This window comes from Physeter macrocephalus, chromosome 14 (genome assembly GCF_002837175.3).
Source record: "Physeter macrocephalus isolate SW-GA chromosome 14, ASM283717v5, whole genome shotgun sequence".
Lineage (NCBI taxonomy): Eukaryota > Metazoa > Chordata > Mammalia > Artiodactyla > Physeteridae > Physeter > Physeter macrocephalus.
Genome location: NC_041227.1, coordinates 41,260,796 through 41,287,159, shown reverse-complemented (window position 1 = coordinate 41,287,159; position 26,364 = coordinate 41,260,796). Strand labels below are relative to the sequence as shown.

The 26,364-nt window shown below is 45.5% G+C and overlaps 1 protein-coding gene across 2 annotated transcripts in view; it reads right to left on the bottom strand.

The window, feature by feature from the left end:
• The window catches only part of ABHD12 (abhydrolase domain containing 12, lysophospholipase), a 72,847-nt gene that overhangs the window by 14,859 nt on the left and 31,624 nt on the right, over positions 1–26,364 (bottom strand). For both annotated transcript variants that reach the window (XM_007105171.4, XM_028499525.2), the window contains 2 exons: positions 7,304–7,428; positions 86–191 (listed from right to left, as the gene is read on the bottom strand). In XM_007105171.4, coding sequence (XP_007105233.1) covers positions 86–191; positions 7,304–7,428 — 231 coding nt within the window. The remainder of the gene's footprint in view (positions 1–85; positions 192–7,303; positions 7,429–26,364) is intronic.

The window sequence follows — 26,364 nt, the reverse complement described above, 5'->3', positions numbered from 1 at the left end:
GTGGCCACACCTCACAGGCCTTCTGCCTCCTGGAGAGACCACAGAGCCGGCACCCCGCCCTGCAGCCCTGGGGCTGCACACTCACCAGACTCCAAGGGTCACATCTTCCTCTGGCTGGAGGTAGTAATTACAGGTGTGATTCAAACCTTGATCCTGTGGTTTTTTCAAATCAATGAAATAGGGAACGCGCACTGTGGGGGACAAAGAGATGGAAACCAGGATTAGTGAGGGTGGACGGACACACACCTACACAGCAGAGGTGAAGCTCTCAAAAAGTGCCAAGTACTTTCCCAACGCCATGCCAAGTACTTTCCCAACGCCCTACTGCCTGGGGCACCGGGCCCTCCAGCCTCAGGCGGGGCCGGAGGTAGGTGTATCTACAGATCCTCCGGCAAGGACAAGGTCCAAGCAGAGACCCGCTAAAGGTTGTTCAAGGTGTGAGAAGATGCGAAGGAGGGAAGGAAAGATCCTTGGGAGACCTGAGGGTCGGCCTGGCCATGAGAGAGGCTGGAGACAAGGAGGTTACAACTGAAGGCTGGAGCCAGGGTGCTGGGGGAGGGACTGTGGGAAAGGCGACTGACAGACGTGTGTTCTGGACCTGGGGCCACGGGCTTGGTGACCACCTGAATGTGGGTGCGGGCCAGGTAAGTGGGATTCTGAGGTTCCTAGTGCTGTCATTTAAGAGAGAGTGAGGCCAAAGATGAGGAGTGGGTGCCAGAGGTGGAGGAATCCACAGAACCCACAAGCCACACAGAGTCGAGGGAAGTCATGCGAACAAGAGAGCAGCTACTCATTCAGCCCTGAATTTAACAGGTGACCTGTCGACAGGGCAATGGCTGATAAACTGCGGTGTACCCAATGATGGTAAGCCCTGGGCCTTCAGACAGAGGCAGCCGATATCGACAGACCTGGAGGAACCTCCGTGAATTACAGGCAGGTGAGAAGAACAGGGAAGGAGGGTAAGATCACCGTGCTGCTGCTACGTAATCCCATGTCGTCACTGTACAAGCAAGCAACACCAACACCAATACCAACACCAACACTGAGTGTGGCTTGGAAAGAAATAGAGACACACCAGGCTGTGAACATGGGTTTAAAGTGTGTGGGGGTGTGGAGGCGAGCGTGTAATTTTCCCCTTGTATACCAGTGCACTTTTATTGCTTGAGATGAACACAACTTCTGAAGTTATATTTAGTTGAAAAACGAAAAACAAAAACAAAAAACCAAACCTTGAGATGGGATTTACTCACATTATAAAATGGCAATTCCCAGAGGGGGTGGGGACAAAGGGCAGTGTAGCCCTGACTTCCAGCCAGTCCCACCTTCCACAAGGAAGTCATGCAACTCTTTGGTTTTCTTTGGTGAAGAGAGTAGTTTCATTGTGTAACTCACACGGCCTCTCGGCACCAGAACCCTGCATGCTCGCCCACCTCATGCCCCAGGGCCTTTGCACCTGCTGCCCCCCCGCCAATACTCTGCACCCACATACCTACATTCCAGCTCTTACTTCGTCAAATGTCCCCACGGCTCAGTAAACGTTCACTGAAGAAATGAAATAGCCAACTCACAAGAACATAGGGATACACACATGCTCCTTCCCCCAGGAATTCCCTGAGCATTTCAAACCACAGGGAAGACAAATCCTCCCACCAGGGCTGCTTTTGAACCTCCAGCTTCTTAATCCATCTCTTTTCCAAGCAGCAGGCTACATTTTAAAAACTTTATTTTCTCTCAAAAGAAAACCAGCACTCAAAGGAGGTGGCATCCTATTTACCGGCACACCTTCCCAGTACTCTGAACACCGTCCCTGAAACAGGCTGGTATGACTGTGACCACAGCACTTGCTCAACCACGGGTCACACGTGATGATTCTGGGATTTGCACCCAGGCAGCCCGACTCCATAGCCCACACTCTTGACTAATCGGATAGGAAGTGAGGAAGGTAAACTGGCTCTGATCCTGGTGGGCCCTGAATGTTCTCGAATTGGGTCCCCCCAAAAGATATATTGAAGTCCTAACCCCCAGCACATCAGAAGGTGACCTCACTTGGAAACAGGGTCTTTACAGAGATAATCAAGCTTAAGTAAGGTCATTTCGTGGACCTGATCTAATACGACTGGTGTCCTTATCAAAAGGGAATTTGGATACAGACAGACAGAAGGAAGACAACATGAAGTCACAGGAGAAGGCAGCCGTGTGACGGAGGCAGGGGCAGCAGTGGTGCAGCTACAAGCCACGGAACACCAGCCGCCCCCGGAGGCAGGGAAGAGGCAGGGAAGAGGAAGCCCAGGCCTCTGCCAACACAAGGATTTCGAAGCTCCAGAACTGGGAGAGAACACATTTCTGTGGTTTTAAGCCACCCTGTTGGTGGTGTTTGTTATGCTGTGGAGTCAAAGTTCACTCTGACAACATCCTCAGGGAAGGCTCCTGACCAGCAGGCCTAGGAAGGTCTCCCCTGGACACGTCTCTTTTAGACGGAGATGCCCGCTCCTGCCATCCCCGGTGACTGCTCAGCGCTGGGGAAGCCGAGGCTGCAGCGTCAGGTGGCAGCTCATCATCTGACCACTGAGGGGAAACAACTTTGTCAGTAAAACTCTGAATATGTCCAACAAGTGCTGATTCAATCAACTCTGGTGACTGCTCAGCGCTGGGGAAGCCGAGGCTGCAGCGTCAGGTGGCAGCTCATCATCTGACCACTGAGGGGAAACAACTTTGTCAGTAAAACTCTGAATATGTCCAACAAGTGCTGATTCAATCAACTCTGCTCCTGAGGCCGGAGTGCCCGTGCCAAAGGGAAGGTGGGCGCCATCGAGGGCTGAGGGCACTGCTGTCAGGCCTCACGGGCTCTCTCCCAGAAAATGCAGCTTACACGCTGCCCCAGAGCTCCGAGAGGGCCCCTACCAGTGAAAAACATCTTCCGAGGATTAGAAGTTAATCCTAAAAGCTTCCAAGCCCGAGAAATCTAGAACCAAGAAACTCAATTCTGCTCTAGGACAGACTCATCCCACCAAGCCCGTCCTCCGGTTCACTTTCCTTTCTGTTTTAGAAACCGTGGAAAAGGATGCAGTTAATGCACCAAGTGCAGCAGGTGCTGCCTGTGTGCCTCCCCTCCAGCTAGCGAGAGGTGCCTGGTCAGTCCCCAGGGGTGAGACAGCCCCAGAGGAACCACCTGGCCACTACTGGTAAAAGCAAGCAGAACTGCTGCAAGACAAAGGAACAGAGTCAAGGGGTACAGGGCCCCAGGCTGGCCTGAGGAGGGTCCAGGATCTGCGTGGACCAGAACACGGCTCACTCCTGCTGGCCTTCGTGTGGCCACAGCCCTCGGCCTGTGACTCTGGGATGCAGGCTGGAGCCCACCCTCCTGGCCCCTGCTTCCACCGCAGGGTTGAAGCAAGGAGAGAGCACCCAGCCCGCCAGCAGTCCCCTGAGGTGGCAGGGGCAGGAATCAGGAGCCGGGGACAGTGACCCAGCTCCTCATCGCTATCAATTACAAGCTCCGCCTCACACAGAAGTTGAATGCACAGCCCAGGGACCCAGCACACAGACCCATGCAGCTGTCAGGACCAGGCCTCTGGTTTCTCCTGCTTCCCCAGCTGTGTATTATCCACCCTCTGACCTCGCTGTCATTTATCAGCAACCACAAACATCATCCGGAGCGATTTAGAAAGGACCCTCAAGAGATGATGCTCGGTAAACAGTGAGTAAACACATGAATGACCAGAAAACAACTGAGTCTGCCATCCTTTCCTCAGCCAGTCTAGAAGATACTGGTGGGGTGAGAGGCCAGAACTCCTGGGCTGCAGAGAACACATCTGACTGCCTGAGAACTTTGAACATCGGGGCTATGCCCCACCCCAGACACTGAGTAAAGACCACCCTGATATACAGGAAGAGGTGGGGCACCAACAAGGGAAGGGCTGGGAAGGCCCTCTGGGTTTCATCAAACTCCAGCTCCTCGACGGGCTCTGGGCTTCCACAAGAAGAAAGGGATAAGGAAAGAAAGCTATCAGGGGTCACAGGGACTGCTAAGGGGAAGGAAAAAGAGGAGCCTGAAGGACTGCCATCCCATGAAAGCTGTAGTGGACAGGCTGGCCTTCTGCTTGAACAACAAATGAGCAATTCATATATTAACCCTAATCTCCAAAAAAGGCCCAAGGCAGTGTGCAGACAAGAGCAGTTCTACACCAGCCTCTGAACTGAAATATTCCTTCCCGCCAGGAGATGGTTCTAAATCCCAGGGCAAAGACTGTGACAAGGGGCTGGTATCACCACAACATCGCTGGGCTGGGGGCGGGGGTACCGACTTTTGAATGTGAGTATTGAAAAGCACATATATTTATGCTTACATGTACAGACACACACAAAAAGACCAGCAGGAAATAAACAATGTGACAGTAATTTTCTCTGAACAAGTTTCATTTTCTTCTTCATGCCATTCAGAGTTTTTCAGTTAATCTTTTGTTTTTAGAAAGATCATGTATTTTTTGTTTATGAAAATATATTTTAAGTAGAATAATGCCTTAAATAATAGATGCTATCCTTCATCTAACGCTTATTTATCTGAGTTATACATTTAGTTTCAGATAGAGTTGCTATGAACTTTAAGACTATTTTAATCATGTTTTGCGGCCCAAAAGATTGTTACACTTCCTTCAATATCCAGATGGAAATCCACAGCTCACAATTCACATCTTGAGGAGACAAGAACGAAGGTGCCCCCCGAACACGCAGGCCCTCCAGAAGCGTGAGATGAAACTGCCAAGTCACACTGCAAGACAGCCCGGAGATCCCCATCTCCTCCACAGGGGAGAGGCACAGACAACTATCCCACTTCCACACAGCAGGCATATGGAAACAAGGAGCTGGGGACGGGTGTCTCTCTGGGGGGTGCAGAGCGGCCCCGCGGCCCAGCCGGGCCCTCCTCTTCTGTGCCATGGAGCCCGACCCAGAGATCCCAGGAACATCCTGCCATTTCATTAGGAAATCAACAGTGCAAAATTTGTGGGCTGTGTCTAAAGTTACCCCAATGATTGACCTAAAGAAAATCAACTCAATTCAAATATTTGCTGGGACCCCACAGTGTGGCAGCCCAGAGGGCAGCAGGCCACCTGCTGCCAAGACACCTGCCCAAGGGGCCTGGAGGTGTCCGTAGGTCTGCCTTGTGGGAAAGCTGTGCACGGCTGACTCTAAGGTCTGCTATCGGGAAATCTGCAGCCTGTGGCTTCGTGTTTGTGTGTAACCCAAACTCTCTTCTGTGCTAGACTGACTGTGGACATTTAAGGGACATCACAGTCAGAAAAAACCAAAACTTTCTTGATTTTAATAGGTTGTGAGTTCCTTCTAAGTTTGTGCTTCTCACAAGCGGTGAAAACTCAGGGATGATAAATTCCTGGAAGTTTAGCCACGTTTATGTTAGAAAAATCAAATGCTTCTTAGTGTACCTACATGTGTTTTACACTTACTTTATGACACCCAAATAAAAAATGCATTTTAGATTTATGAAGTATTAAATACCCACCTTACTATTTCTGTTCCTCCTCCTCCTGCTCCTCTTTAGAGCAGACATTCCCTTTTAGCAGCGACATCCACTTTTCTGTGATCAAGTCTACTGCAGACTTAACACCCCAAATTCATATGCCCCAATGCACACAGGCCTCTGCAGAGTCTGTAGCACTGGTGTTACTCCAGACGAGGGGCCACCCACCCCCTGCCTTGCTGCCCCAGGCCAGTCACACAGGACACCTCAACACCTCTTGTCTGTCCTCTCCCCCCACCTCCTCTTCACCAGCTCCCCTGCTGCCTCCATAGCACCAGCCCAGCTTCCCAAGCCTCCGGCTCTGACACACACAAGTTCACACCCACTCTTTGCAAACCAATACAGCCAAGAGCGTGCAGAGCCTGCCTCATCTGCCCTGAGTGCTCCCCACACCCGACTGCAAGGCCATCACTCATGAGGCACCTGCTGTGTGCCAAGCACCATGTTCTATCTGCCGACCTCTAACGCCCACAGGCGCAGTCCCTTCCCGCCTGGCCTCATCTTGAAGGTGTAAAAGGATGCTCCATAAAAGGATTATTCCTGGCAACCGTATACCTTCCACTTCATAAACTTGATACTTCTACCCTTTTTCCTCCCACTTGCCCAAAAGTAAACATATAGCATGAAAAAACCAAAAAAACCCAAACTTTGGAACACACCAGGTCCAAGTTAATTGAAGGAGACTATAACACCTCTAAAGCCAGCATATAATTCCACAGAAACCAAAGTATGTCAGGGTTTTTTTTTTTTTTTTAGAATATTTTAATCATCTTTATTTTCAGTTGCAGTTTTGAATAGCAAAAAATGCTTTTAAACAAAGGTCAGGCCATGTTATATCAGTCATCAGTCATAGTAAATCATAATACAGTACAAATTTGCTAACTATGTCTTACAATAAAAATGACCTCTTGGCTAGTTTTCTGAAGCCACTACTTTGATATCTTTATAGGGAAAGCTGTGATTAAGAGATTTTCTTTTTGAAAAAATTACAAAATAATACCTAGAGGGTGGTGGGAGAATGTATTCAGTGATTACATTCAGAGTAAAGTGGTCAAAAATCACCGAGCTGATCTCCCTGTGCTATGTGGCTGCTTCCCATTAGCTATCTATTTTACATTTGGTAGTATATATTAGTCCATGCCATTCTCTCATTTTGTCCCAGCTTACCCTTCTCCCTCCCCGTGTGGTCAAGTCCATTCTCTACATCTGCATATTTATTCCTGTCCTGGCCCTAGGCTCTTCATAACCTTTTTTTTTTTTTAGATTCCATATATATGTGTTAGCATAAGGTATTTATTTTTCTCTTCTGACTTACTTCACTCTGTATGACAGACTTGTCAGGGTTTTTTAAGGGGGGAAAAAAAAGATTTTTTTTTAACTTAAAGAAAAAAGGCCTAATTATTTTTAAGGCACTATTTTCAGTGGTCACCTTTTCCAAGGATAGTTAACCTCCTATACTGCACAAGGGACACAGCACCCCCAACATGACAGCTTCAGAAGACTTTCCATGTTATCAACATTTCTAGCCACCTCAGCTGAAGAAAGACCCCCCCTACCATGCAGTAGTCACCTGTGCACACAAATGCCCACCCTGAAGAGCAATGCCCTCATTACAAACGTCTTTTAACTGGGAAGGGGCAAAGGGAACCTTCTGGACAATAAAAAGGCTCCATTTCCTGATCTCAGTAGTGAATATATAAATACATAAATCACCATGAAAATGAACTCTTACTAAAATGAAAGGAAAAATGGACACACAGCACTTACCGAAATTCAAGAAAATCAGTTTGGCCTGTATCCCAGGACACAGTTTGATGAGAAATGGGATGGCCACGTACAACCCCACGACACAGAGGAGTATCTTCCTCAGTCGGAAGCACAGGCCCTTTCGCCTGCAAAAGAAAAGCAGTGAGCAGGTCAAAGGCAGGAGTGAGTCCGCTGTGGTTTAGTAACAGCATCGTCAAAATCACTGACCAAGATCCACACCTACTGTTTCCAACAAGAATATCACCAACGATAAGAGGAGCCTCCCACCTGCTTTTGCCTTTTAATTTGCACTTAGAACTCTACCAGAAGGGTAAAATTTGTTTCCTGAAAGCCAAAGAAACAGTCCTGCTGATTTCCTTTGTGTGCCCTGGGATCAGAACCCAGCACAGCCATCAGATCCTCAGAAAGTGCCCAACTTCTTGTCGGACAGTAGTTGCAACTTCACCTCAGGAGAGTGGCTGCCTCTGAGCCTCTGACTGCCCTCCTGCAAGCAAGCATGGGCTACCCATCAGAGGAAGCACGTATGTGACAGAACGTGCCACACCAGGTCCCGGAGGCAGCAGGGGCTGAGAACAAGGCTCTGGCCATCACTGCATGTTCTCATATTTCTGCCCACATACCCTCCAGAGGCCCCTTTTCCGGGCACCTCGGGCCAGGTCATCACCCCAGGTCTCAAGACTCTCTTCTAATCCACAGCCAGCTCCAAGACTTCCTCATCCTGTTCCTGATCCCGTTAAAAAATGTCCCTAGCCCAGAGAGTCTCAAACTTCTTGGACTAAGGGCCTCTCTACAGTTGAAAAATTGAGGGCCCAAAAGACCTTCTGTTCATATGATTTGTGTTTATTACTATTTGTTTTATGAGAAATTAAAGAAAAATTGAAAATATCTATTAAGTCATCTAATAACAATAAACAACCCATTACATGTGCATATAATTAACATCTGTTATAAAAAATGATTATATTTTCCAAAACGAAAAATTTTAATGAGGAGATTTTTACAAATTTCTTTAAGTCAGACAGCTTAACAGAAGACAGATGGTTCTCATATCTGCTTCTGCATTCAATCTAGTGCAATCCCACACGTCACGCAGCATCTGGAAAGCTCCCGAAACCCCATGAGAGAATGAAAGTGAAAAAGGCAAACAGCATAGCATCTCAGTGTTACCATGAAATCTGTCCGACCTCACGGACATGCTGAAGGGTTCTGGGCACCCCATGAGCCCCAAGCACACATGGAAACTGCTGCTTATCTCAGCATATCAAGTCTCAACCTCAATGGGTTTAGTTATTTATTTCTGGACTACTTCGAAAAAAAGTAAGGTGGTTTAAAAAATATATACCTTGAACTGCTGACACATGCAACAATACAGAAGGATCTAAATGCGTTAGGCTAGGAACTTCCCTGGTGGCACAGTGGTTTAGAATCCGCCTGCCAATGCAGGAGACACAGGTTTGAGCCCTGGTCCGGGAAGATCTCACATGCCACAGAGCAATTAAACCCATGCACCACAACTACTGAGCCTGCGCTCTAGAGCCCATGTGCCACAACTACTGAAGCCCGCTCGCCTAGCCTGTGCTCTGCAACAAGAGAAGCCACCGCAATGAGAAGCCCACGCGCCGCAACTAGAGAAAGCCCACATACAGCAACGAAGAGCCGATGCAGCCAAAAATAAATAAATAAATTTATAAAAATAAATAATTTTTAAAAAAAAAAAAGCATTAGGCTAAGTTAAATAAGACAAGACACAAAAGACTACATACTGTATAATCCCGTTTGTCTGAAATTCCAGAAAAAGCAAAACTACAGAAACAGAAAAGCAGAACAGTGACCTCAGAGGCTGGGAGTAAAGGGAAGAGACTGCAAGGGGCACGAGGCAACTTTTGCAGTGACGGAAATGTTCTTTATCTGGACTGTGGTTGTGGACACATGAATGTATATGTTGGTAAATTTTATCGCATGTAAATAATACTGCAACAAAGCTGATGTAAATAATACCTCAATAAAGCTGATGACAAATATGCATATCTGACAATGTAATCCTTTCACTCATTCACCTGGCTCATCCACCAGTCGTTACTGAGCACTGGGCACTCCTGGGGCAGTGGACAATAAGGGCAGCAGAGGATGCCATCTGTGTCTCTGCTGTGCTCTCAGCTCAGCGGGGCAGACAAAGGGCTGTGAGAGAGGCATCTGGTGCAGGGTGACCTGACCTAGTCTGGGCTTCCAGGGAAAGGGCCACTGATGGAAACACAAAGTCAGGAATACAGGAGTTAACTAGATGATGCAGGAGAAGTTTAAACAGGCATCTTAAATTCCATGCACAATCTACCCGTTCACTGAGGAAAGGCATACGATGTAGTGGTTAAGGTGCTGGCTCTGAAGTCAAATGATCTGGTCCAGCATCCAATCTACCACTTACTAGCTGTCATATCCCTCTTGAACAAAAAATATATATATAAATAGAAATGAAAAAAATTTATATACCTGTAGCAATAAGGCTCCTCTACATTAAAATCATTTTCTTCTGGATTGAGTTATTATAATTACTATCATACACATTAATCAAAATAACAAATATGTTATATTTTTGGTAAATTATTATTAAGCACGAAAAGTAAACTTTTATTGAAAATACAACTTTAAATGAGATGGATTCCACTACTTTGCCAAATGTACCATGTCTCTCTCTCTATATTACTTATTGATAGAAAAAAAGGGGGGTTAGCATTAATTCTATTTCTGTTTTTGGTTTTTAAAAATATAAGTATTGAGAACTTGCTCACATCAGTAAAAGGGAATGGAAGTTTACTAGTATCACCACTTCTTCAGGTTTATATGCTCAAAATCACCCAGTAAAAAAACTCAAATAAGCCCTTTTTCATTTTTGTTGACAGCTAAGAATTTGACACCACCTGACTTGTAAAATTTTTATGCAGTCATTAGACATTCACTTAGTTTCTCAGCTTTTACCAAGAACTGAGCCCTCTTGCCTTGACCTTGACCTGCCTTTAGCAAGAATCCTGCTAAGTCATCCCCCACCTTCATAATCTGATCAAGTCCCTCATCCCCCCACCTTTGATGTCTAAACACTTGACCTGCCTTTAGCAAGTCCCCCCACCCTTGATGTCTCCTCAGTAATTTTTCATCCCCTGATCCCCTAACTCTACTTTCTGTTTGGAAATCCCAAGCCGTCTCCTCAGAAGGCATCGCAGGGAGGGCTGTATGCGTGCCTGACCTTTCTACCGGCTCCTTCTGTCCACCCTGCCAGGCCTTTTCCTTCCCACCCCAGCCCCACCTCCCTACAGCCACTAGAGCTTTAAGGCCCCTGCCTCCAGGGGGTGCTGCTAAGGGACTCAGGGACTCCACACAGCCTCTACCTGAGGATGAAAAGGAAAAATGACAAACTGGAAACAGGTCGGGTGTTTTACCCACACAGCTGGGCTGTGGTAACACCCAGACTGCTGCTTGGTATTCTCAAAAAGTCCCTCACCTGAAATTTAGTCCATTGCCTCCACAAGATTACATATCGTGGGAAATGAAAATCTTAAAAGTCAAATATGGTAAAAAAGCATTAGTCCTCATCTTGAGCAGGTTACCTTAAATTGTTCCATTTCCCCAAAACTAAATTCAGATAAAAAGATAAATAAAGCAGGGCAAAGACGAGAACCAACTCTTACATTACATAAGCTGCTGAGTTTTGTGTGACTGTGATTATGCTGACTGGTGGCTCAGCTGTCAGGACGAGTGCAGTAAGATCTCTCTTTGTATCTGACTGTCTGTTTACATATGTATGGACATATGTGTGTGTATGTATGTACGTATGTAAGCTACAGCTGACCCTTGAACAGCGAAGGGGTTAGGGGTGCCAACCCTCCATGCAATTGAAAATCTGAGTATAACTTAAAGTTGGCCCTCCATTTTTGCGGTTCTGCTTCTGTGGATTCAACCAATCGTGGATCATGTGGTACTGTGGTTCGTCTTTGGTGAAAAAAAATCTGTTTATGAGTGGACCCGCCCGCACAGTTCAAACCCATGTTGTTCGAGGGTCCACTGTATTTGTGATGTTTTCCTAGCCCTGGATGGTATTACCAAATTAATTTATAAAACCCCTTTAAGGACCTCTGTTCCAACTGGCTTAAAGAAAAGTGACAAATTAAATATTCCTAAAACTCCCAGAAGTATAAGAACCCAAATATTTTTCAAGCTCATGTATAAATAAAACCAGTTTAGAGGTGTCAGTTTAATAAAAGCAGTTGTCCTCTTGAAACAGGAGGGAAGGGGGCAGGGCACAACCTTTAAAAGAATGACATAGCCAAAGGACATGATAAAAACTGGTTAGAACCAACTAGATCCAAAATGGTGGAAGATTCAACTTCCAGTAGACCTTGAGCCTCATTATACGCTCATTGTAATGCATTCGCTAAATGACATACCCACCAGTGCCATGACAGTTCTGAGGCCAACCAAAAAAGGCCAAAAGTGGGCCGTGGCCCAATTCCTAGAAATCCCCGCCCCTTCCCCCGAAATAGTTGGAATAATCCTGCTCATTAGCCTATGAAATTTACACAGCCCATAAAAACTAACCACACCATATTTCGGGGGCTCTCACCTTCTGAGATGGCCCACACTCTGTGGAGTGTGTTTCTCTCTAAATAAATCCACTTCTACCTATCACTTTGTCTCTCACTCGACAAGACATAAAGAACCTGAGCTTCATTAAGTCCTGAGACCAGGTGTGTGACCTCAATTAAAAGACAGTGGGTTTTGACCAGGTTCAACTCCCAGCATGTGGGTTCAAGTCTCACCTGAAGTGCATGGTTTCACTCTGAGTTATCAGCATTAAGTATAATATGAGCACACATTATTTGACTAATAAACACAGGTAGAATAACAACCTAATATAATCTACTAGATTATTAAGATTTTAAAAATTATAAACTCAACCTAAGAATAAAAGTACAAGTAGATATGCAGTAAAATTGCTTGAAATCCATTATTTCATGTATATCAAGTGCAGCAATAAAACAAAACCCACGTATTTAACTAAGGTTTTTATTCTGTGATTTTTTTTTGAAACTTGCCTAACACACGTGTTATAAAAATAATAAACAGGGAAATAACTTGATGATGGCTAGCTTACAGCATTCATGAACAATCCCAATATAACTGTGAAGAACCAGTGTATCAGACTTCCCTGGTGGTGAAGTGGTTAAGAATCCGCCTGCCAATGCAGGGGACATGGGTTCAATCCCTGGTCCGGGAAGATCCCACATGCCGCGGACCAACTAAGCCTGTGGGCCACAACTACTGAGCCTGAGCTCTAGAGCCCGCAAGCCACAACTACTGAAGCCCGCGCGCCTAGAGCCCGTGCTCCACGGCAAGAGAAGCCATCGCAATGAGAAGCCCGTGCACCACAACAAAGAGTAGTCCCCGCTCGCTGCAACTAGAGAAAGCCCGCGAGCAACCACGAAGACCCAATGCAGCCAAAAATAAATAAATTTATATATATATATGTGTATGTATATATATATATATATATATATATATATATATAAGAACCAGTGTATCAGGCTGACGTGATACAAAAGTTTTATGAATGGATTTTTCAAAAATAGCTGAAACCAAGCAGGACTCTGTGGGGCCCTCCTGGGCACAAAAGCCCTTCTGCACCCCCTGTTTCTAGGAGATAGGCTTCACTCAGCCTCCTTGACCTTCCCTGATTTCCAAAGGGCAGATTCAAACAGTTGCTAATTGGGGAAGGGAGGCAATGAGAAACAAGGGAGGGGCAGTCAAGAACAACAGTGCACCCTTGGGGCAGGGTCCTGGTTCCTCCTCAAGGGATATACAAAACAATCTTTGAGTTTCTTCTGCAGGAACTAAGGCCCCCGCCCAGGTGTAGGATGGTAATTTCAGACTGAGCACAAGATTCCTGTAGCACCACCATAATACCTCACCACCAACCAATCAGAAGAAAGTTACACACCCTGCAGCCCTCACCCCAAATTTTGCCTATAAAAACTTTTCCACCAAAACCATCAGGGGTTTTTGAGCATGAGCCACTGGTTCTCCTTGCTTGGCCCTGCAATAAACCTTTCTCTGCTCCAAACTCCGATGTTCTGCTTTGTTTGGCCTCACTGTGCATTGGGCACACTAACTTTGGTCACAAACATTTATCTTTTTCCCCCTGCCTGATCCTTCCAGAATTCAGAGACTCTGACTATTCTTATTTTCAGGGCAATGTAGTTACTTGCATAAGTTCAGCAAGAATCCGTCCTCCTTGTACAGAACACAATTGGAAACACTGATTATATAACCAAGGCTTTGACTGGAATGGCATATTTTAAAATGATTCATAGAATTGTATATGACCAGACAGATTTAGGGAATTAAGGCTGACTTTATGGAACCAATGTTTAGAAACGCCTCTTAGAAAAACAGGCCTGGTACCTAAATTTACATAGTTCCCAGCCTTACTTACAGGTCACTTCCGGGCAGGCCCCCAAACTGTAGGATATTTTAATGACTTCAGGAAGATAGGAATTCATCCAAATCTATACGTACTGCAGTTCTTGGCTTGGCTTCCTAGCTTCAAAAGACTTTTAAAAGTCTGAGATTCCTTATAAAATGTTCCAGCAAAGCAAACTTTTAAGAGGCCTACGTGGTCAACTGGCATTCTTGCTGCACTTACGTAAATGATTAGGCCAAATCTTTTTTTCTTTAAAGAAAGAAAAATAATCTTACTTTGAGTATCTCTGATCAAAGAAGGACACGACCGTGGAGAGAAATTTTATGTTTCAACAGAAAACTGTAACACACCCTTGTGGGTTATTCAGATTTCTAGTCCTGTTCATTATCTTTGAGGTTTTATTATCTATCTGTAAACTGGTCTAGATCCTGCCCTCTTGTACATTTTATCAGTCTTCACCAAATTCTCAATTCTTTGGGTTTCCTTCAATGCCAGTTACAACCCTCCAAGTTAACATTTCTAATCTTCACACCCTCCCAGATCCTCAATGGGACTCGAGGCTGTTGTGCAGTTTCCCCTTCCCCGAGGAGCTGAAAAGTCCTTCCGGATGAAGCTGGTCAACTTGATGTAAACCTTTTTGAGGCTTCACCACAGCAGATCACGTGTGGGATGCCATTACCAAAGACATTCAAACTGCAAACCAGGAAATCCATCTTATTGCCATCCTCCCTCCACCACCTAAAAATGCTTCAAACTCAACGTTTAAATATCTTCTCGACTGACTGCCCTCTGGACTCAGAAAACGGGTTTAGAATCTGCTCCAACCATTAATCTTCGTTTTTCTTTTTGTCTGCTTGTTCTAACCCAAGGTCTTCTTTCCTACTGCAGATTGCCTACTTCTCACCTTCTCAGCTGAGTCTTCTCTCTGCAGCAATCAACCAGCTCCTTGCTTGTGAAACTTCTTGGGAAGTTTCAACTGGGGGAATGTGGGGACTGATAACCCAAAAGAAATGGTCAAAATTACTTCAAAATGAAAACATCTGATTTCTAACAGATGCAGAAAGAAATCTCATTGGAAATTCCCTCCTCTGCCTAAGGCAGAGCTCTAGAAGAGCAGCTGCCACAAACCTCCCTTGGGGAGGTCTCCAGTCAGGGAGGTGACTGACCTTGGGCACAGGACATCCAAAAACACTGTATCAACAAGCCTCAGTCCTGCCCCTCCCCTTTATGAAACTGGCAATATAAACTCTTTCCCTCTGGCTGTTTGGGTAGCTACTCTCTTTATAGAGCACTCCCACATGCATAATAAACTTTTCTCCTGTTAATCTGTCTATTGTCAATTACTTCAGATCTAAATTTATGCTGGAAAAGTTCTTCTCTCAGCAGCATAATCATCGGGTCTGGCCATCTTTCTCCAACAGATGAAGTCCTTCCAGCAGGGACCCTGTCTTTCACCTTTGTCTCTGTGGTAGTTAAGTCAATGCCACGCCTACAGTTTGTGCTCAGTGAATGTTTGATCAAAGAATTACTGCCCCATGATCATTAATGCAGAAAACTATCAGAACCACCACCAACTTCTCTGGGCTCCCACTACACTTGAGTTTCACAGTTTTTTTCTATTTCATAGTTTGTGTCTTCAACCAAGCATCTACACTGAAAGTTACTCTGGTTGACAGTCACTTGGTTGTGTATTAGAATCTCTGGAGAAATTTACAAAATATCAATGCCTGGAACTTGCTTCAGAAATTCTAGTTTTGGGAATTCCCTGGCGGTCCACTGCAGGGGGCATGGGTTTGCTACCTGTCAGGAAACTAAGGTCCTGAATGCCGTACAGCGTGGCCAAAAAAAGAAAAAGAAAAAATAATAATAAAACTAAAGAAAGAAAAAAAAGAAATTCTAATTTTATTGGTCTGAAATATGACTTGACCACACTTGAGGAGACCACAGCCGCCTGCCCACCCAGCAGCCCCTGAGCACCTCAGCACTTGCTGAGATAGGAAGGGGACAAGGCATAACCTTTAAAAGAATGACAGCCATCGAGGACACAACATAAACTGGTTAGAACCAACCAGCTCCAAGATGGTGGACGAGTTGACTTCCACTAGACCTTGAGCCTCAGTATATGCTCACTGTAATACATCATGCTAAATAACACACCCACAGGTGCCATGACAGTTCCAAGGCCAACCATAAAGGTCACAAAGTGGGCAGTGGCCCAATTCCTGGAAATCCCCATCCTTTCCCCAAAAGAGTTGGAATAATCCTCCCACTCATTAGCCTATGAAATTACCCACCCCTATAAAATCTGACAACCCCGTACCCTGGTGCCTTTCACCTTCTGAGATGGCCTACACTCTGTCTATGGAGTGTGTATCTCCCTGAATAAACTTCCTTTTATAAAAAATAAATTTATTTATTTATTTTTGGCTACATTGGAGCTTCGTTGCTGCGCACGGGTTTTTCTCTAGTTGCAGCGAGCGGAGCCTACCCTTTGTTGCAGTACACAGGCTTCTCATTGCGGTGGGTTCTCTTGTTGTGGAGCACAGGCTCTAGGTGCACGGGCTTCAGTAGTTGTGGCCTGTGGGCTCAGTAGTTGTGGCCTGTGGGCTCTAGAGCAGGCTCAGTAGTTGTGGCACATGGGCTTAGTTGCTCCGCGGCACGTGGGATCTTCCCGGACCAGGGCTCAAACCCATGTCCCCTGCATTGGCAGGCAGATTCTTAACCACTGCGCCACCAGGGAAGTCCCCGAATAAACTTTATTACTTTACTATGGCTCGCTCTTGAATTCTTTCCTGCGCAAAGCCAAGAACCCACACTCGGCAGCCGTCCCCCGTTCCCAGGGACTCACCTGAGACCTGGGACATGACCATCCTCTCTGGCCCCACTTTCTTTCCTGCGACACTGCCACTTACCTCACCTTCGCGGCCTTTCCCTCTGTCTCTGCCAAGCCAGACTCAATGCCCATGATCATTAATGTGCCACCACCCGCACCTCAGAATTTCGCATGGCATCTCCCTTCCCCTGGGGTTGGAACAGGCCAGTAAGGGTGCTGAGCACGCCTGAATCCTTCCTGAGAGTCTCTGTAAAAACCGAGGAGGGACAGAGAACTGGGGACAAAGGAAGCCACCCTGGAGTGGCCAAAGGAGCCCTTTAATTTCTCAAGACAGGACCTGAAGGTTCTAATTTTAAGACTTAAACCACTTTCATAAGCAAACAAACACAAGGAGTTTCTGGCCTCGACAGATCAAATAAGCTCAGTGAAGCAGGAAACTGCATCTGGCAGTAAGCAAAAAACCAATAACCAGAATTTGGCCCTAAGGACAGCTCCTACCTGCAGTGCCAGTTCACCGCTGTGGGAGGTGGAAGCCAGACACAGGGGTGCATGCTGTCCCAGAAGCAGGATGGGAGTGGGCAGGAACGGCAGTGAAGGAGACACCTACTGGCTCACAGTGCCCAGAGTGGGAGGACTCTCCCGCAACTGTCCTCAGCTCTGGTGCCAAAATAGGTCCTTCCACAGAAGTTCATTCACATTTATGGCTGACTTTTTAAGCATTCTGGCTTTTCGGCATCAACTGCCAGGCCTCATGCCTTCTGGGCTGAAATGTTGTATATACGTCCCAGGCTCCAGATGAGAAAATGAGGCTCGTGTACGAGCACACGGTCCACGCGGAACTGAACGCAGGCCATCTTTTCTGATGTCCAAGAAAAAGACATTCTTGGGTCAGACCATTCACAGAGACACATAGGATCCCAAGCGACCTGGGGAACATGACAACACCAAACAAAATCCAGCAAGCCAAACTACTGAGTCCGCAAAATCCTATGCAAGACAGGACTGTACTATCAGAAAAAATTAATAAAGGTTACACTAGAAGAAAAGTGAACTTGTCTGGTCTGCTCAGCTCTTGGCCATCCATCCCATCTTCTCAGAAGGACAGTCTTCACACCCCCTCCAGCAGTTCAGACCAAGAAACTGGCCCCATCGCTTCTCTGTCTGCTCGCTTATCTGACCTGGGCTTTCCCTTTCCTACCTCTCTTTTTCTTCTCCTTCTGTGCCTTCTAAAGAGATAGTCAAACATAATTAAACTGCTTTGAACAATGGAAGCATTATTTCTTTGTAAGAGGTTTGAGCTGTCAAAGTCTGTCTTTGGAACAGGAAATAGGAAAAATAACAGTACAATCATTCCCAAAGGCCCCCACCTCATAAACACTACCATGTCCTCTTCGAGGTTAGAGCTGGAAATTCTGTATTATATGGAACCAGCAGGTGTTAAGAAGTGAACCCTGTCTGATACTCTGTCAATCTGCAGCTGAAAAACAGTTCATGCAGGACATCAAGACTAGCAGGGGTTCACTCTCATTCTCTGCTAACAAAGGAAAACAGGCAGATAACAAATGAAGATTTTAAACAACAAAGCCCTGTCCCCATTTTAAGGTCAAGACAGAAAATAAGAATGAGGCTACGCTCATCATGTTTAATGAGAAAGGCTGTGTCTCTGAGCTCAGCCTAAGAAAACTTCCTGTGAATGGAGCCGTCAGTAAAAAAAAAATTTTTTTTAACCATTTCCTTCCAAAAGAGCAAAACCCCTTCTTTGAGCAAACTGAGGAGGTATATAGTTTTAAAGATTTTTCATTGCATGCCACCAAATGAAAGTTGTCATTTATACTTTAAGGAAGCTGTCTTCTTTTTCCCCACTTTGAGCTGTGAAACTAGGGCAATAATATGAAGCACTGATGGGTAGATAAAGACAGGCCTTTCTTGGGACTTCCCTGGTGGTGCAGTGGTTAATACTCTGCACTCCCAAAGCAGGGGGGCGGGTTCAATCCCTGGTACTTTAAGGAAGCTGTCTTCTTTTTCCCCACTTTGAGCTGTGAAACTAGGGCAATAATATGAAGCACTGATGGGTAGATAAAGACAGGCCTTTCTTGGGACTTCCCTGGTGGTGCAGTGGTTAATACTCTGCACTCCCAAAGCAGGGGGGCATCTAGTTCCCCTGGTCAGGGAACTAGATCCCACATGCATGCCACAACCAAGAGTTCGCATGCCACAACCATGGAGCTAGTGAGCGGCAACGAAGGAGTCTGCCTGCTGCAACTAAGACCCGGTGCAAACAAATAAATAATATTAAAAAAAAAAAAGATAGAGAGAGAGACTTTTCTTGAAAGAACAGAAGCCAAATCTAGGAACCAAGGAAGCCCAAAAGATGCTCTTTACTGAGGAAAACTTCAGTGAATGAGCTTGTTTATATCAATGTAGTTCCTGCACAATGGAGATGAAAAACAAAAGTATACCTTGGTGTGTTCCAGTCACACAGCACCTGCCAAACTGAACAGGAGAAATGATACCTAAGGCCAGGCCCCCACAGTAACTCCTGCTGGTCCGCCTGCTCCCAGCACCTGACGCTGTGGAGGCTTCATTTCCCATAGGCCCTCTGCAGGGCAGCTGGCACAAGCCCTCAGACTTCCCTTAGGCAATAAATGCTCAGCACTTGCAAGATTCTCTACGCAACTAAGCCTATCAGCTTCCAAACAGCCGTTTCCCATGCACTGCTCCAACACCCAATGGTTTAAAACTGTTGGGAACTGGCTACCCTCTCTTTCCTGGACGTGTGACCTCAGCCAGCATACCCACTGCTCTGTGGACGTGTCCACCTCTCTAGCACCAGGACTGGAGTCCTTCAGGGACCAACCTGGGGACCGACTCCACCTCCACGAGCCCCGGTGAGCAACCCTCAGATGCGCCCAGACAGGCAGAAGGGCTGCAGTTCTGGGAAAGTGTGTGAGAGTCAGGAGGAAGGTGCACGAATGGCACCTGCTTCCCCTCCGATTTCCAAATTGATAGTAATTTGCTTTTCACTTTACTGTTCCCGAGTTAGATGTTTCAATAACCTGCCTGATTCCTCTGCCAGGGGAGGGAACAGAGTGCTGGGTGAAGACTCAGAGCAAGGCCCCCATCCAGTAAAACAGCCCCTCAGGCAGTTGGGGCCCTTGTGGTGCTTCCCTCCAGCGGGAGCACCTGTAAAGTGGGAGGCACCGTGCTCCCAAACCTGGGCTCTGCATAGCAGTGGAGACAGAGATGGCCTGTCACTCCTCACAGCCCGACTCTCTGAGCCTCGGTTCCCTCACTCTAATGGAATCTACCTGAAAGGCCCGTTGTGCAGAGTAAACGAACAAGGACATGAAATGCTCAGCACGGTCATGGTCTCGGTCTTGCACATGGAGAAGGAACACTGAGCTGAACTGAAAGAGCTTCTGTCCTGGGCTGGCTTTGTCCAGCCCTGCTTGGCCGAACTACCCAGCTGAGCTCTAATTTCCTGCTCTGGTACCCAAAATTACAATTACTCTTTAACCACGTTAGTGCTTAAAATCAGTAGTTTCATGCTTCAGAAATGACGCCAGTAACGTGGTATGCAGCATGAGAAGGAAAGCTAAGCGGGAAGCGGGTGCAGGGCTGTGGTGGGGCTGCCAGCCTCCTCCGGGGTGGACCCCACCCGGCCCTGGCAGCTCACAGGCAGACCCACCTCACTTCTGTGGCCCTCGGTCCCCAGGACACTTGCGTTTTCTAGCAGAGTCACAGGACCTTCCTGTTCAGCTTGAGTGGTGTTCTGCCCTAGGCCCCCAGGACATGCCCTAAGGCAGCGAAGACGGGAGCACAGTGCTCTGTGCTGCGCAGGCCCAGTGCTACTCGACTGTCATCTGCTAAAAGCTGCCGAGCCCATCAGCTCTTGCACTGACTACATGGCAGTCGCCAGTGCTGCTCTCCGTTCTCTCCGGCTCTGTGCCTTCCTGGGCCCAGGGTAGGATGGCACATCCCCCTTCCCCTTTAGAGTTAGGGGCGGCCAAGTGACTTGCTTTGGCTAAGGAAACGTGAGCAGAGAGACCATGTCCCTTCCGCTTCAGGAGCAGCAACGGCCCACAAGGTGGAGGGAGGGTGTGTGGAGCTGGAGGTCCTGCTGGCCTGGATCCTCAGTGACCACAACAAGCAGAGGCCACACCAGACACACAGTGGGGTAAGAAATACACCAGTGACCCAGGGGTTCTGCTGCATGACCTGGTCTGCCCTGACCAACACTCAGGTCAGATCAACAACGTGCAGGCCTCAAAGGACTGAGCTCCAGGTACAGCACTGTATACCCAGCTATCTTCAGTGTCTCCATGTGGAGTCCCACAGGCAAATCAAAACTACCATGTCCAAAACCAAATGCTTGATCTTCCACCCTCTCCCCCTCTGCTTCCATCTGCTTCCCCTCCAGTCTCCATCTCAGCAAATACCTGTGCCCGTGGCAGACCCCCAGCAGTCATTCCTGACACCCCTTCGTGCCCCACCTCCACTTCCAAGGCACAGCAGACCCCAAAACATTTCAAATCCATACACCTCTAGTCACCTCGTCTGCTGCCTCTCTGCTCCAGGCCAGCCACATATCTTGCCTAGACCAGCAGCCCTAAACTTTCTTGATTACACATTCAATCAGTAACATTTTTGGAACATGCCCTCAGTATATACGTTCGTTTTAAATTATACACATGTATAACTGGGTGGTTAATATCTGAATATGAATATAATTAGAAGTCCCAATATTTCATTCCCATATCTTAATGACTGTTTCACCCACCTCCTGGGTGAACCCATCCCATTTTGGAGATCAATACCTTGGTCTTCTGAAGAGACTTCTTAAATGGAACCCCCAACCTCCGCCTGCCTGCTGTACAGCCAGAGAGACCCTTTTCAAAGGCAAACTTGGTCATATCACTGTCTCACTTAAACCTTTACAATGCAAGAGCATCTGAAACAGGTCCCAGGGGGACTGCCCACCTCTGACCCTCCAGCTATCAGTTACCTGCACGGCCCTAATGCTTCCCCACCTCTGAGACCGGTTCACATCCCCAGCCCTGTGCTTCCTCCAGGTTTCAGCTTCAAGGCTGTTTGCTCCAAAGTCTCCCTGGCTGTTCAATCTAATTGTGCTCTCCTCTTACAATTATTTATATATGAAGGATATTGTCCCTCTGTCTGACATTTTATATATTTCTAAAATATTTCCCTCTGTCATTTGTCTTTTTATTTGGTAATATTTGTAATTATAAGAAAATTTTTAATTTTTTTCTGTTTTTATTGTATTAGTCTTTTTCTTTATGCTTTCTTCCTCTAAGGGTATACATTCTTCTCTGACCTTGACACTGGATAAATATTCTTTAAAAAAATGAAAAGATAACCTATGGGATGGGAGAAAATATTTGCAAATGATGGATAAATATTCTTTAAAAAAATGAAAAGATAACCTATGGAATGGGAGAAAATATTTGCAAATGATGTGACAGACAAGGGCTTAATCTCCAAAATATACAAACAGCTCATACAACTCAACAACAAAAAAACAAACAACCCAATCGAAAAATGGGCAGAAGACCCTAAAAGACATTTCTCCAAAGACATACAGATGGCCAAAGATGAAAAGATGCTCGACATCACTAATTATTAGAGAAATGCAAATCAAAACTACAATGAGGTAGCATCTCACACTGGTCACAATAACCATCATTAAAACATCTACAAATAACAAATGCTGGAGAGGGTGTGGAGAAAAGGGAACCCTCCTCCCACCTGTTGGTGGGAATGTAAGTTGGTACAGTCACTATGGAAAACAGTATGGAGGTTCCTCAGAAAAATAAAAATAGAATTACCATATGATCCAGCAATCCCACTCCTGGGAATATACCTGGACAAAACTATAATTCAAAACTATAATTCAAAAAGATACATGCAGGACTCCCCTGGTGGCGCAGTGGCGCAATGGTTAAGAATCCACCTGCCAATGCAAGGGACACGGGTTCAAGCCCTGGTCTGGGAAGATCCCACATGCTGTGGAGCAACTACGCCCATGTGCCACAACTACTGAGCCTGTGCTCTAGAGCCTGCGAGCCACAACTATTGAGCCCACATGCCACAACCACTGAAGCCTGTACACCTAGAGCCCGTGCTCCACAGCAAGAGAAGCCACCACAATGAGAAGCCCACGCACCACAACGAAGAGTAGTCCCTGCTCACTGCAACTAGAGAAAGCCTGCGTGCAGCAACGAAGACCCAAGGCAGACAAAAATTAAAAATAAATTTATTAAAAAAAAAAAAGATACACGTACCCCTGTGTTCATAGCAGCACTATTCACAATAGCCAAAACATGGAAACAACCTAAATGTCCACTGACAGATGAATGGATAAAGAAGATGTGGTACATATATACAATGGACTACTACTCAGCCATAAAAAAGAATGAAATAATGCCATTTGCAGCAACATGGATGAAACTAGAGATTATCATACTAAGTGAAGTAAGTCAGAAAGAGAAAGACAAATACCATATGATATCACTTATATGTGGAATCTAAAATAGGGCACAAATGCACCTATCTAAAAAATGGAAACAGACTCATAGACATAGAGAACAGACTTCTGGTTGCCAAGGGTGGGGGGGGAGGGAGAGGTATGGACTGGGAGGCTGGGGTTAGTAGATGCAAACTACTACATTTAGAATGGATAAACAACGAAGTCCTAATGTATAGCACGGGGAACTATATTCAATATCCTGTGATAAAACCATGATAGAAAAGAATATAAAAAAAGAATGTATATATATATATGTGTATAATTGAGTCACTTTGCTGTACAGCAGAGACTGGCACAACACTGTAAATCAACTATACTTCAATTAAAAAAAATCAAAAAAATTTTCTTATTTTTCTTTTAGAGCTTTACATTTTACATTTAATCCTGGAATATATTTTGGAATATGGTGGGAAGAAGGGTTGAGTTTATATATTCCTAAATAGTTACCCAAGTTTCTCTCCATCTAAAATGCCGCCTTGAAGAGACATTAAAATTTTATATACAAGGCTAAAGATGGTAGATTTAACTGTTCTTTCTCAAAACCCCACAAAAATGACAGTAATTTTTTTTTTAAGCATAAAACCCTAGGGGCAAAGAATGAGAGGAGAGACATCCAAATTTTAGAAGCTGGAAAGCTTCCAAATTTAGTTGACACCCCCAGGAGAGTCCTAATCCAGCATGCAAAGAGATAAGGCACGTGACAAGTGGCTCTAGTGCCTGTGGAAGGGGCTCAGGCTGGGACCCAAATCAGGAAAATGTGAAAAATCCCTCCGGACTCCTACTTCACTGATGGGGCCACTACCCCACCCCACCAAAAGACTGAAGGTTTATTCTCTGCAAAAGGTAAACAGAAGGTTTCTGTACTACAGAGGGCCAGATACTCTAAAAAACAGAAGAAATACATGAAAGTTTAGAATGCTGAGAATCCCAGTCTTCTTCCTCAGTTCCCAGAGAGGTGGTGAGTTCAGGAGGAAAAAATACAGGGCAGCCTCGCCAATTCTAATTACTCTTCTGCTGACCTCCCAGTCCCTGGTCCCTGGCTTCCTGTTTGCAACTGTGGGAGATGTGTGTTCCTCCGAACTACTCATGACCTTGCGTCCTGCCTTCCCTAAAGGAAAACTGAGGCAGACTGATCCCAGGCAGAACTGCATTAAATCTATTTGGGAGAGAAACACCATCTTTTCAATATAATGGATTCTCATCTAAAAACAAATGTATCTCTCCACTTAAACAAGTATTATTTTATGTTCTCAGTAAAGCTGAATAATTTTCTTCATAGAGATGCTACGTATTTCTTATATATTTATTCTTAGATATTATACAGTTGTCTTTAATGTGAAATAGAGTGTATCCTGTTACATTTTTCTAGCTGGCTAGTTACTGGTATATAAGGAAGCTATTAATTGCTGTATATTTATTTTGCATTTGAAAATCTAACTGAGCTCCATTAGTTCTGAGAATTTTTTGAGATGCTACGTATTTCTTATATATTTATTCTTAGATATTATACAGTTGTCTTTAATGTGAAATAGAGTGTATCCTGTTACATTTTTCTAGCTGGCTAGTTACTGGTATATAAGGAAGCAAGCTATTAATTGCTGTATATTTATTTTGCATTTGAAAATCTAACTGAGCTCCATTAGTTCTGAGAATTTTTTGGTTAATTTTTATTGGAGTTTTCCAGTTAAAAATTCATTATCTGCAAGCAAGCAATGAAAATTTTTGGTCCTCTTTATAGGTTTACCTTTTAACATTTTCTTAACTTCCCATAATATCTAGAGTATTCAGAATAATATTTTACAGTAGCGGTAAGTAGAGATGAAAAGTCTTGCTTCTTCACTTGAATTTCCATTCATCTAACAAATATTTATCAGGCATCTACTATGTGCCAGGCAGTAAATAAAATGTTTGACATTTTACTTTTCATTACAATGTTGGTTGATGAGATAGATGTCTTTGATCAATATTTAATGTTAAGTGTAATAGATAGTAGACTTGTCAATGAAACAGTAGAATATGAAGGTACAAAAGGCAGCTTTAGAAAAAACAAACGTAAGCATCTGCATTTCCATCCACTTGAGAATCTCTAAGCCTGGGGTTTCTTGTGCCGCGAATGGAGAAGAAAAGCCTCCTGCTGCACCGCAGCAGGAAACAGGGTGACCAAATGCCCCAGCACCATGCCATCCTGCCCTCTGGGTCAAGGCCATTCTGAGACTATTGAAGTAGCTCTTGAATTCATTCTCCTTCCATTTTCATTTGACCAAAACAAAGACTCACAATGAGACAATACTGTGAGAATTTATCTTCAGTGCAAAGGGCTACGGAGCTACAGTATTTTGTGACATTTCCTGTTATTGAAACACGTAGCACATGTAGAAATACACATTAAACAATGAAGCTCCATCTTCACCTATGTTATTGGCAAAGAATAATACTGACAGGGGGGACTTCCCTGGTGGCGCAGTGGTTAAGAACTGGCCTGCCAACGCAGGGGACATGGGTTCAATACCTGGTCCGGGAAGATCCCACATGCCGCAAAGCAACTAAGCCCATGCACCACAACTACTGAGTCTGCGCTCTAGAGCCCACGAGCCACAATTACTGAGCCCGCATGTCACAACTACTGAAGCCTGCATGCCTAGAGCCCATGCTCCGCAATAAGAGAAGCTCGCGCACCGCATCAGAGCAGTCCCTGCTTGCCGCAACTAGAGAAAGCCCGCGTGCGGCAATGAAGACCCAACGCAGCCGAAAATAAAAATAAATAAATAAATTTATATGTATAAAAAAATACTGACAGGGAATTCCCTGGTGGTCCAGTGGTTAGGGCTCCTCGCTTCCACTGCAGGGGGCACGGGTTTGATCCCTGGTCCAGGAACTAAGATCCATCAAGCTGAGCAGTGGCAAAAAAAAGAATACTGACTATACCACAACAGTAAGTATGAGCAAACACCCTGCCCACTGCCAGAGGGCCCTGCTCTCTGACCAAGTAATTCCATCCACTCTGAAGGACTGACCACAAAGGAGGAGAGCATCCTAGCATGTCAGGAAGGCTCTGCACAGATGTCATCTCTGTAACACAGTCTGTGAGAGGAAAATGGAATATGCTCGCAATATGCAACAGGGATTACTTTTTCATAGCTTTATGCCCTCTCTGATAACAGATAAATGTAGAAAACTTGCAAACTGCATAAAAGCATTGAAAAGAGAATAAA